This window comes from Geospiza fortis, unplaced genomic scaffold (assembly GCF_000277835.1).
Source record: "Geospiza fortis unplaced genomic scaffold, GeoFor_1.0 scaffold666, whole genome shotgun sequence".
Lineage (NCBI taxonomy): Eukaryota > Metazoa > Chordata > Aves > Passeriformes > Thraupidae > Geospiza > Geospiza fortis.
In genome coordinates, this window is record NW_005054470.1 from 909,338 (window position 1) to 923,258 (window position 13,921).

The 13,921-nt window shown below is 38.5% G+C and overlaps 1 protein-coding gene across 1 annotated transcript in view; it reads right to left on the reverse strand.

Moving 5' to 3' along the window:
- Positions 1-3,090: 3,090 nt before the first annotated feature.
- Positions 3,091-13,921, reverse strand: part of CUNH4orf50 (chromosome unknown C4orf50 homolog) — an 85,258-nt gene continuing 74,427 nt past the window's right edge. The window contains exon 14 of the mRNA XM_031062850.1: positions 3,091-7,340. Within this exon, the coding sequence (XP_030918710.1) occupies positions 7,287-7,340 (54 nt within the window). The 3' untranslated portion in view covers positions 3,091-7,286. The remainder of the gene's footprint in view (positions 7,341-13,921) is intronic.

Genomic DNA, 13,921 nt, shown 5'->3' on the forward strand with positions numbered 1-13,921 from the left:
CCCTGAGGGCGGCTGGAGCGCGGCTCGCCCCCCGGAGCTGTCCTTTCAGCACCCCGGAGGCTCTCGGGCCCGCATGGTGCTCGCCTGACTTGGCCTCCGCAGAAAGAGACGAACCAGGGCGGGCTTCGTTTCACTGAGAGGGCTCCAAGTTGCCAAAAGCAAGGCAGGAGGAGTGGAGAGTGTGCTCCTCTCAGCTCCCCGCACAGCCCGCTTCAGAAAGTCCATCCTTACAGCCCTGCCTTACAATCATCCTGAGATTTGGCGCCTAAGATCATCCACCAAATTCACAAGTGCTTGGACACTCCTCTCCTGCACCTGCAGACAATCTCTGCAATTGTCACAGACTTTGACTACGCCAGTAGTTACATAAGAGACATTTTCTGTTGCTCTGAAATAACACGTTGTAACAGACTGGTCTGAGATTGATTATGTGACTAAGCAAGTTTGAAACAGTGGATCAATCACAAGGCCTGTTTACTGCTCATGTACTAAGTGATGTTTGAATACAAACCCAACCACACTGCACTGTTGTCTTTGGTCCATGGGCATACCTGGTGGTCCCAGAATGAGAAAAATTGCAAATTACTAATTGCAAATCAGGAGAAGTGGGAGGTTAAAGAGAGAGGTCCCTGGGATTTCATCAGAAATGAGTCCAGATAATCATCTTTCTCATTAACAACTACCCATGGACCCAAACCATGTGAAAAAGCAGTGATGTGACATACCAGAGCAATGCCAAAATACATCCAAGGAAAACATCTTTCTTTTCTGCATTTATAATCCAGTGGGATCTGCTGTCTTAAATCTTGTGTGTGCATTCAATACTGTAAGTGTTCACATGAGGGGAGTTAGTAAGATAGTCAAAATTTCTTTTATTATTGGTTATTGGCACTCTGATTTTAGTCAACTGACCTTTCTGAGCATATATCGCCCAGGAATCTACAGCTCACTTAATAAACTGTATTTCCACATTAACACGTTAATATCATACTGAGGCTTCACCAGTGCATGTGAAAAAAAATAAGTATGGCTTGTAGGACATTGCTTCATTGCTTCTTTAAAGTCTTCTCTTGTATGGGCAAATATTGGTTTTTTGTTCCTGATGGTAACATTGAGATTTATTGATCAGATTGGAGGAAAAAAAAATCAATTTTTTCCTACACAGGACACCAAACCCTGTCAGTTAGTGAAATATGGAAGGTGGTACATGGAGTGTGATATGTGACTTGCCTGTCTTTGCAAGTATTGGAAAAATATTCATTTTATGAGTTATTTCTTTGTAATCAAGAGATTAATTTGAATTTCCAGAATAAAAACTTCTGAAGGTCCCATAGTAGGTCCAATATGTTGCATATTGCATTCATCTGCTAAATGAAGAGCATTTTTATTTATCATCCATAGAGCTAAGATGGACTCTGTTTACACTTGGGATCTAGTTAGACAATACTGTTCAGGTTTCCAGAGCACTCAGGGTTTTTTAAATAATAACAATAAAAAAGAATAATGCTATTTTTAAGTCAGGAGGTTCATATTAATTCTGATACATAAGGAGATCACAAGACTCAGAGAACATGTCACATCAACGCTTTAGGAAGCAGCATTAAACTTTCTAGTTAGAAAGAAGCATAATAATACCAGAGTCTGTCTTTGCTTTTAAATGTTTTGGGTTTTCTTCATACCATAGTCCTTAGTTTACTAAAAACTATTTTCAATCACCAGATGCATACTATTCCTTTGTTAAGTAAGAGATCAAATTGCAGATTTTGGTGCTACAGAGGCAGACTCAATTGCATCCTGATGCCCTGGCATCCTGTGAGTTTGCCTAAAAGCAAGTATGCAGCTTTGCAGAAATATATTGTTTTGGTATAATCTCTGCAGACAGTGCATCTCATCCTGTTTTGATATTGCTTGATGAACTTGATTGAAAGTGTCCTGTTTCTTATGGGATCTTCATTCCAAATAGACTAGATGAGTGATGGCAGCAAACCTAGAGACATACTTGCCTCACACTTCAAAACCTACAATGTCTTGCTGGATAAAAGCACAACAAGAAGGGTGTCACATACCTTGGCTTCATTTGTAGCTGAGCTCTTCTTCCAACAGCATGAACATCATGAGTTAGAACAGGACTTCCCTGGTGCAGGGCCTCAGAGAATATAAAATGTACATTTTGTGCCACTGACATATTTTCTGAAAAATCCCTTTGCCAGGATCTTTTCTCCTGAGAAGCTGGGAAGCATCAGCTTCTCCATGTTTTGCTGCTTTGGAATGTGATTTGGAGAATTGTTTACCTAGCATGTGAATTGTTTTTAGTTAATGGCCAATCACAGCCAACTGTGTCAGACTCTGTCACAAGATTTTATTATTCATTCTTGTCTAGCCTTCTGATGTCTCCTTTCTCTTTCTTTAGTATAGTTTTAGTATATCATTTTCTTTTAATATAATATATATCACAAAATAATAAATCAGCCTTCTGAGGCAGGGAATCAAGATTCTCATCTCTTCCCTAGTCCTGGGGACCCTCAAACAGCACCACAATTTTGCACCTATTTTTTGCTATTGTACATTTTACAACAGAATCATCAGACCAATAAAGGCACAAACGGTCCAAAGGGAAGGCATGTGAGAGACAAGAGTTCTCTTTCTTCCAGAGGAGTGACTAGAGTTGCCAGGTCACAGAGTCAGTCTCCCTGTGTGCTCTGTGGCACTGCTGTATCTCTGCCAGCAGGGTCCCCCTCCCCCCACAAAACTCCATCCCATGGATTGGTGATTTGAACTGAATCTAAAACACAGCTACGAGCTGGGCATGGCTCAGGTTACCCACTTCATGAGCAGTTATACAGCCCATAGTATTCTGCCAACTCATATTAATTCCACTAACTCAGCAGAAGCTAAATGGCAGCTCCTCCACCAAAAGGAGCAAAAGCTCGGATATAACAATTTCCTTACCCTGTTAAATGATCAGGTGGCCCCTTCCTCAAACTGAGACTTCCTGGGTTGCTACCCATGGATACAGTTGTATATAAAACTGTATTTCAGAAGCTCTATCACCATTTTAAAGTTAAAATAATAAAATTATAATGTATTTAATTTAAAATATGCATACATTTAATATACAAAATTATACAAATTATACATTTAGCTAACATAGAAAAATACATCTTGTTAACAAGATAAAATGTCAACATATCTTACATAATTTGTGAGTTACAAATCTGTGATCATCAAGTAGACTTTGTGACTTCATTACAATTCTGTGTCCTCCTAGTTACACTGAATATTAATACATATGTACAGTTGATATCAATGGAAATGTCTTTGAGTGGAAATCTTTGCTGAAGAGTTATCCAGAAGGTTTTCATGAAACAGTTAAAATATGAGTGGCCTCTTTTATACTATTGAAGCTTCTCACATAGCCAGAACTAATGTGACACCCAGTGACAGGGTGGTCATGGGTCAGAGTTTAAACTTTTTGCATTTATTTACAAACACCCCTGCCTCCCCAGTCTAACTGCTACACCTGCTTAATAAGTATCACAACATAAATCCTAGCTTCTTTTGTGCATTCTTTGGTACCTCTTCAAATCCAAATTTGTGGCCCTAACAACTGCTCTTCATGACTTCTGGTTACCACTCCTCTGTTGGCTGTGCAAAAGTGTTAAACAGTTGTACAGCACTAGAGCTCAGAAGGCAAGATCTCCGTACATTATTCATCCCATATTGGTCATAAATACCTCAGGAGGTGGGGAAATAGTTTTGTTTCAGTCAATAAATATGTGCAGTAAGTCTTCACTCCTTATTTAATTTACATGGTTTCCTCTTTCAAGTTCGAAACAAAAGACAGAAGTGTAAAGTTATAAAAAAGCTATAAAAATCTGTTTCATGCTGGGCCTTGTCTTACATACTGCGAGCCATGTAATGATTTTCTTTTAACTATTTACAAATTCTTTAAAACTTGCTTGTCATCACAGGGAGCAAAAGAGAAGACCACCACCAGTCTGATTTTCAGGCCTTCTTTTTTTTTTGTTTTGTTTTTTCTTTTAAATTTAGCTCTGTACCAACAAATTGTTCTTAATTCCTAGAAGATAAAGTTCACTCATGAGTTAAAAGCTTATTCAGCTTTTCCTAAGAGCTGCTTAGGACCTTCAGTGAGTGATACATGAATTGCCTCATGCAGGCTTTTTTGGCACTGGCGTGGCTTTCATCTGTTAGTTACATTTTCCCTCTTTTTGAAAAAGACCACAGTTCAGAGAGTAGAGAAATGTAGTTGTTTGGCATCGGTTGGCACACTGCACAGGAACGTCTCACACTGGAATTTACATTTGCATATTCATATTCCCAAAGCAAGAGTCCACATTACACAGAGAAACAATAGTGAACAGAGATTTATACTACAGATACCAGCAACTCCAAATCAAGGCAGGTGTCCAAAACTACTGATCTCTCTTTTCCTCTCCTACAACATTAAAGAGAACATGATACCCACATATCTACCACATCTGAGAATTTCTTATGCCAAGTAGAAGCAAGCATGAAGTCTTGGTCCCAAGAAATCCTGTGGAAATTTGCCAGTCACTTCAATGATACAAGCATTTAATCCAGTATATTTAAACTTTCTCTTTTTTTTTTTCTTTTTTTCCCCCGCCTTTAACTGCAACTTGCAACTTTTCTAGTATGGATCTCAACTGCAGAATTTAAGTTAGCTATATTTTTAGATGATATCCTATACAAGAAATTGTATACTCTCTTTCCTAACATTTCTACAGGGGCAGAAATTCCTGTCCATAATCCCATGGCTACTGATTTCTAATGCAAATATATTTAGAGCCAAAGGCACAACATATTTTAAAGGAATTCTTCTAAAGCAGGAAAGAGGTTTGAACAAGTTTCTGTAATCCTAGGGCCTGTTACCCCTCTGCCTCCTTAAGGCACTAAAGGATTTCCAAAGGATTAGTGGCAAAACCCAGCGTGCACATGTCCCTCCCTCCACCCCATAACCACAGTAAATTCAAATATTAAAAACCTTCATCTGCAAGTGAGAAATACAGGTAGATTTATGAAACACAAAAATCAGAGTTTCTTCTTTTTAAAAGGCTACAAGGACAAACATCAGCCATGCTTTAGCAGGCGGCTTATCCTGGGAGCTCTGCTGTGTATGTGATACATTTCCCAGCAAATGCATTATTCTGAATATAACGTGCTTATCATGCCAGAGTCAATCATTGTACTTGCAGCATTTGCCAACCATAGTGGTGCGAAGAACAAAATTTGGGATTTAAAGGTCGCTTAAGGAGCAACCTGTAATCTGTATTTTCAATATCCTCCAATGGTCTATACAGTAAAGTACACATAAATAAGTGAACTGCCAAAGAAACCATATTTTCCGTGTAACATTGCCCATCTTGTCTAATTAGGGTGACAGAGGGAGATTGCATTTACTCACAGAACTTAGCAGCATCTTAATTTTGACTAAAGAATTTGGCCAAAACAATGTTGTGCATAGAAAGCACCAGAACAAAGCGCCCAATTTTTCATTTTCTGAAGGTTTACCATGAAATGACAATACATGTAAAGCATGTCCAGGTAATTCTACCATGACAGCACATTAAGGAAGTTAACTTCTGCTTAGTGGAAGAAACTCAGACTCTCTAACAAGTAGACAACACTTTTCACCATAAGGCAACTAGAAAATAATAACTAGGCTCTCTGTCTTAGCTAGCAATCTCACATGAAAAGTTTACTGCTTTCTTCCAGTGATTTGAGGTAAAGTTGGAGTTTTACTTCCCAATCCTCAGCCACATGAAACACATCCACTGGTCTATCAATGTAATTAATAAGCAGACTTTTCCAATATTGATTGGACAATTTTTGTATGAAGAGGCAGTAGAATTTCAAGATCAATGTGGTACAAACCACAAAGAGTGAAGAGTGCTCTACATTCCTTAATTGTTCCAAAATGAAACCAAAAGGCAGAAAGCTTAAGATGTTACAAAATGGATGACTTCATCATAAACATTTATAATTGATAGTGGGAGATTTTGCATAAATACTAGGAAAGAGGCCTGATATTTTAGTTCAACACTTAATTCAGAAGAAAGGAGTAGGTTTTAATTGCCTGAGTGTTGTAGAAATTATGTATGTTTTCATGTGGATAGTATGCAAATGGATAGAAACCTACACATATGTCATTGCTTTATTTTAGGAACTTGAAGTTAAGCTTCACATGTTACCATGACAACATGTCATCCTGTTACTAATTGTAATCTAGAAATGCACATTACATTAATCTGATTTGGGATTCCACGGTTTATTCTTCTTCTGCTTCCTTTCAAGGGATATCTGTAATTACTGGGGCAACTATACATTGCAAAGACAGCACATCCTAGCAGCTAGCTCAACGTTAAAAAAGCCAAAGTGAAATACAAGACATAAAACAGTTATCAAAACTGAAAGTGCATCACAATGTAAGAGTTTGAGAGCAGCTGCTGCCATTCAGGTCAGCACAAGTATTGCCACTGACTCAATAGTGCTCTGTGCCTCTAGTCACAGAATGGATGGAGGCACCCCCAGGACTCCTCAGGTACAGCTCTGGTGCCTGCTCTCACATCTCCCTGCCTTCCCAAAGGGCTCCCAGAGGTGAATAGTGGGGGTTGTGGTGTGTAATCTGTATTGGGTAGCATGGTTGCAAAATGTGTTTGTGTCCTGCGTGCTGCTGCCAACCAGAGTGCACAAAAGGGCCTCTTTCAGGAGAAGCACATGTGCCTGCAAGTGCTTTATCTGAAAGTTAAATTCAGTGTGGTCTATTCATGTGGTTGAAATACTCAGAGTATCAGGACAGAGCACTTTGATGTTCCAAGTGCCTCTCAGCACATACGAAGATCATTCCCAATTCCAACTTACCCTGGTAAAAATGCCATTCTGTCTCATTTGCTAAACAGTTTGTACCCTCAAGTACCACAGCCTCAGATATACTAAACATCCCAACTCAGATCAAAGGCTTTTTCAGGGATGCTCAAAGCCACACAAGGCTGAAGATACTGCATATCCGCATAAGCAGACCCATGAAGATGGAGATTGTGCTTAACTTGATAATTGCTTTAAAATGCAAATACTGGGATCCCAAGAAAACAAAACAAAACTCAGACTCAAACCACACATTGGGTTGGTGTCCATGGCCAGCTTCCACTACAGCAGGTGGCTAAAATGGTGCAGATGGCAACTTAGGGCAACTTCTCACTTTTTCCCATAATGGAGCAGCTGCAGTCACCTTCAGGCCAAACCACATTTCATCCATCCTTCAGAGTTCTACTGCTTCTTCTGTGTGACTGATACATTCTTCCCTGGACAAGAGGAAGGAGGAGAAAAAGAAAGGGAGAGAAAAAAGGAGAAAAGCATAAGGTAAGTATCTGTATTTTCACAATTTAGGGAATTGTGTGTTATTCATCCAAGGTCAAAATAAAGCATTTGGGAAGCAGTGTGCCCAGGTGCTTCCACACAAACACAGCATAATGGCAGCGCATTGTAGAAACTGAACTGTCCAAAACATGTTGAGACATTCTCACATGATTTACTGATTTAGGTGAAAAGCACATTCCATGCTTTTCGCTTTTGCTAGTCCTTCTTGTACACAAGACAAACTTCCATTCATCAGTATGGAAATAAACATTCCCTGCCATCTTCCCAACCATAACCCACTTGGCAGGAATCTACTGAAGTCTCATGGATAAAGTTCAACTCATGGGATGGCAGCTATCACAAATCCAACTTTCCAAGTAAGTCCTGTTTCTATGACTCTTCTCAGAGAAATACTCAACATTTGTGTCCTTCCTCAGATATTAAATTTCAAAGCCTGCAAAAGATTTTATCAGGCTTTACAATTTCCAGTGAAGCTGTCATTATTAGTGTTAAACATAACCGGTGATGCACTACCTGCATGCTTAACTCTAGCTAAAACTTGATATGTACTGGAGAAACACACATCTTAGTACATCAGGAGTACAGGAGATGATAATAGCATAGAGAATTTTGTTAAAAATATTATATTGCAATTATTATTATAATAAATGGCTGGTAATTAACTGTCAATACTAAAATGAATCCCAGTCACCAACATGCCCCTCAAAAGAGAAAAATTAAAATCAGGAAAGAAAAGAGCCTTCATGGCTTATACTTCAGGGTGGAAAGATTTTTCCAAACATGAAGAACAGAAATGAAGAAGAATCCTAAGGAGCAAGGCAAAGTAATAAAGGGGAAGACATTTTTGGAGAAGCAGCTAGATTGATTATTGTAGGACATAAAACCAGTGAGATATGCAAGAGTCAGTCACTGAGCCAGGAGAGTGTCAGCTGGGCAGGAGCACATCAAGGATTCCAAGTGATGAGAGGCATTTAGGCCCTTGCATACTCCCTAGTTCAGCTCTCCATCCTGGATCAGAAACTGGGAAATGTTCAGACCTGCTTTTCATTCAAAACAACACCAGAAGCTTTCTGCAACCTTCATAAGACATTATACATTAATTCTGCTTCTGCCATAGGTGCATCCAGACAAAACTGGGTTTGGAATTCCTTTTCCTTGAATCATTTAGAAAAGTCCAGGCTTTTCTAAAAAATCCAGAAAATCCACTGCAGTTCATTCTTATCTCCAGGCAAAGAACGGGAACACTACGAGAGTCTCCATAAATCACCTTCTTTTTGTTTAATGTCTTTGTAGCCTAAGTGCAATCAAAACAACACTCAACAGAACACACTTTCATTGCTATCCACACCTTCCAAGGATTTTTCAGGACATCAGGTACTTTTTCATTTCTAATTAACATTACAAAGAAAAGTATGACTTAGTACCAGCAGAGCTAACCTTGTATTTTGGGATAGTCTGAAATACATCCCCGTCTCTTCCAGTCGTACATGAAGTCTCTTTTCTGTGATCTTACTGCTGTGCATAAGCTCTGGGGAGGATCAGGAGGGTGAGTCTCTAGATTCTCCTAAAATTTATTTTTATTTTAGAAGACAGAGAGGTTGCAATTTTAGTTCCTCAACTGGTTGCATAGGAGCTACCCACTGTTACCAGTTGTCAGTTTATTGACTTGTTCAAAAGGAAGAATGTCCCTAAAGTATCAGGGATAATTGTCATGGAAAACTATGCTTGAAAAACTATCACTGAAAGCTGGTGGGGCCAGAATAATGGAAATCTGATTCAAATTTCATTAATTTAATGAAGCTATATTTTTTTGCACTTTAGTGATCATAACTTTTGTTATCCATCAGTTTAAATTTAAACTAAGTTCTCTAATTTTCCAAAATTGTGGTTAAAGAATATTTGTCAAACATGCACTGCTAGACTAAGAAAATTTACAAATGTAAAATGATTATTTGCTAATATTTCCTTCAATTTTTATTATATTTTTCTTGAAACATTAGCTGCCAATTATTCAGTCTCTTCTGTCAGGCTCTTCACTTTCTTTTTCACATTCTTTTCATCCTCTTTGTCTATCCTTGCTCCTTCTTATGTGAATTATTCACCCCCTTCTTTCATTGTCCACCAGAAGTCTTTATGAAACCTTGTGTTCCTTGCAGTTTTATTTCTCTGACACATTTATCCTCCACATTTCTCTTATTATTTTTTTCATACTACTTATCTAAGAAGTGTGGAACATAAACCACTACTGAATTGTTTTGTAATTACTGTGGTCAGGGAGGAATTCTCTCTTGTGAAATGCCTGAGGAAAATAAGAAAGGTCTTCATGATGTTACTTTGCCAAAGAAAAGCATCGACCAAGCATTTCCAGGGTTCAAGCACAAAGGTGCAGTTTCCAACCACACATCACAGAGATTAAAATCCAGCTGAATCTTTATCAATACTGTACCTAAGAGTTTCAGCCTGGGTATTTCTGATGCTCAGAAATTTGCTGGCCTCCCATTCTTTGGCAGGACTGAAGCACACGGTTGAGCAACGATGCAGAGGCTGGGCTTGTGCTCCTTCATATCACAAGCAAAATCAATTTTAGTCACCAACACAAAAAACTGTTAATGTAGAAGGTCATTAAACAAAACTGATTCCTCTGTGACATTGGAACCTCAAAGGAAACCTTGAAACATAAAAGTGATGACTGTGCACTGCTCTCTAAGCCAGGACCAAATAATTTCCAGCATAACAAAGATCAGTGATCCATATTCATGCACTCACTTGATGTTCCCCAATCTTTTATCATCTCTGGGAGGCACCAGCATTTCTTTGTTCTAGCTGCTCCCAGTCCATCATATCTGTACTTGTTCATCCTGTGCTAAGTGTCAGGAAATTGTAAGACCAGAGGAAAAACCTCAGAAGGTGATTTAGATCAACCTACTCAGAGCAAAGTCAGTTCCAAAGTCAGAGCAGTTTGCCCAGGGTTTAACATAATCAAAGCTTGAATAACTCCTGGGGTGGAGAATGCACAGCCTTCCTGGGCAGCCTGTCCCACTGCTGGGGTGTCCTCATGAGGGAAATGCTTTTCCTATATCCAATCTGAACTTCTCTTGTTTCATCTTATGCCCACTGTGTCTCACCCTCTACCATGCATCACTGTGAAGGGCCTGGAACTCTCTGCTCTGTGGTTCTGTGTTTCTCAAATCTGTCTCTTCCCCAGGTGAACCAGCCTAGACCCCTTGGCCTCCTCTCACAGGACAAGCAGTCTTCTCCCTCAAGTATCTAGAATACCATTTTTAAGGAATCTTAGAGAGCTCATAATGGTGGAAGAAAACTAGTGCTGACCGCCTCCTAAAGACAGCTGTCCTGCTGGACTCCTCCACTCCAGTCAGCTCCCTGGAGAGCAGAGCTCTATGCCCCTGCCAGGGTCCATGGTCTCCATCCCCTGCAGAGCACAAGGTGGATGGAAGTCATCTTCCTCCCATTAAGAAGGTACAGCAGTAAAAGCTTTGCTAAAACTTTCAGAGTGTGCACCAAAGTCAGAAAGGAACAAGCCAATATAGAGACTTTAAAGACAAACAACATCTGGAAGGAAGAACACTAACAGCTGCAGGACTGTACACACAATCCTAAAATCTCAGAGAGGCCCTGTGCTCATTTAGGTTGGAAAAGACCTTTCAGATCATTGAGCCCACCTGCAATGAATGCAAAGGATTTGAAGTTAAATAGTTTCATTTGAAGTTAAATAGTTCCTTCCATTTAGAAGACAGAGATATTAAAAGGGGGATGTTATTTTCTTTTGGTCATCTGAAAGAAGACATGAGGCATGGTGATACCACAGTAAAAACATGTCTAAATAATGCCTGATATCTGAAGTGGGTTTGGGTGGTGGACTATTATGCACTTCCAACTGCTCAAATGTGACTTCAGAATATCAGTCAATGCATACTGGGGACATTTCCCCAGTGTGCAGCCCAGCATTAAGCATCTCAAATCAGCAGTGGCTGCTCAGTACCTCAGCCCTGATGTGCAGGGCCAGAAACAGCACATTTTCATTGGTTTGTAGCACTAGAGGTATTTAATATAAAGAAACTGAAAAATTAAGGAATAATAAAATTTCTTTATATCCAACAAAGAAATGCATATTTTTGCTATTTGTGAAAAAGTACTTGAAGAAGATCCTATGCAACAACTAAAAAGAGTTTCTGCTGTAAATATAAAAGAAGCACTGTGCCGTGCCTCTGCCCTTATCAAGGGTCACAAATTATCCTTTCTTTAGAGCCACTGAAGCACCACTGGTTTCTAGCATTATGCAGGAGCTACAGTAGCACAAATGAGAGAAAATTCCAGGCAAGAGGGCTTGTGCTATTCTTTAATATATTATAATGTAATTACAGATATTTTACTTGGTCTAACTTATATCATTATTAGAATCCAGTAATTTAAAAATTTCTATTAATTACAGAAAATCAATGTGTCTGTGGCAAGCACACACTTTAATAGAAAATTATCTACCACAAATTGTTTAATATGTGTTTTATAGTACCTTGCTTTAAAATATAAACATCTTCATTTAGAAAAAAGTTGATTACTTGCAACTAGGAAAATTGTAAAAAAAGAAAGTGATTACAAGAAAGGAAAGGTTGCAAAGGTGCATTTTGCAATAATACACATGGGATGCCTCAGCTGTTTGGTAAAGAAATGCTAAATAATTAAGAGCATGGTCTTTACAAAAATATTTGATTTCTGTGCTTGGTAAAAAAAGAAAAAAAGATCAAATAGTATTCAGTGTAGTCTTCTCATTCACAAATTGCTGCTTCTAAAATGCATTTCTACTTGATGGATTCACTTTGCAGCTCTAGAGGTGTGAATCTCATTAAACTCTCAATGAAGACATATTGATCCCAAGTATAACCAATGGCCAACAGAGCTTGCCTATATCTCAGAGAAAAGGAATTGCATCCAAGGGGAAAAAACCCAACAACCAACTAACCAACCATGAATACTGAAAACCCCAAATAAATTATGTTCTCTTCTGTTAGAAAATGGTAGGTATTTCTACATTCTTGTGCTTAATAAAGGTATAAAATACTAGAAAAGGTTACATATATAGATTTCATTCAACATAATTTCTCTGGCTTTATGTCAGTTTCTTTCTTATGAAACTAATGGCGTAATTCTGGAAAAATGCATTCATGAAGGATAAATGAGCCTTGTCTTACTCAACTCTATGGAAAATACATTATTTTCATTAACAGTAGAATATGGGCAATATACAACAATACAAGCAGTGCTGCTATTTAATGCTACAGAGCTCTTAATAAAAATGTCACACACACACAGACTCATTTTCACACTGCTTGGAGAAGAACAACTTAGGAGTCTTAATTAAGGTTGGGTAACCATAGTGAAGAGGACCTGCAAATGTGAATCTTAGAAATGTGCAGGGACAGTTGAACTCACTGTTCTGCTGAATGTCATTCTGGGAGTTAATTTCTCCTGTTAATGGCCTATCAATATACATATAATATATTTGCTTTCAAAAAATGTATTCTAGAACAATATCCTTGCAATCCTTTGCAGCTCTGACATGTAAATGCCTACAGAAGATCCCTGATGTCTAACCTCCAACTCATCAGATATTCCACAACTTTGCAGGCAGGCAGCAGTAACATACACACACACTTCTGAGATCAATTGCTAACCCAAAATCTCCAACATGCAGCCAAGGATAGTTAGTTTGCCAAGAGGCTTAGGGTGAAACGTGCCGATATGAGGCAGTTCACCAATTTAAAATGACAAGACTAGGAAACCTTGAAGACTGATCACAGATTGTTGGAACACACACATAAAAAAGGAAAAACCAGCTGGATTTTTTTTAATATAGTCTTCACCCAGTGCTAGTCCTTATCAAAGAGTGGCCTTATTCCAATTTAAAATAAGAAACAATTAAAACACCTTTGTATTCAAGGGAACTTCCACAGGACTCCATTTACTTTGCTGATTTGATTTTCCTATAATGGCACTGCCTCATTTAGACAGCTCCAAGCCTTTATTAGCCTTGAAAACATAACAGCATTTATTAAATGCAGGCACTTTTTTGTGGTAAATTATGCACATGAACTTAATGTTATTTACATTTTTCCCATTAAGACAATCATAACAGATTTAAAAGCTAATGTAAATGAGTTAACATCATACTACAGAGACAGTAACAGCATGACATGTCCAAATATGATGGCAGAGTGGTACCCTCTGTGTATCAGGCACATTGCTTTTGAGAAGCATCTCATAACAATAATGTAACCCAGTAAAATGAAAAAGTAAATTCCAAAATTACTATCTTATCACATCAAAAATGAAGAAAACCTCCATCATGTGCATATTTTGCTGAGGTTAAAAAAGTGAGCATTATCAAGAAATTACCTGCAGTAACAGACAGCAGGAACAACCCACAACAAATACTTCACATCTAATATAATTCACTGTGTGCTTTAGTACTGTAATGCACCCAGTTACA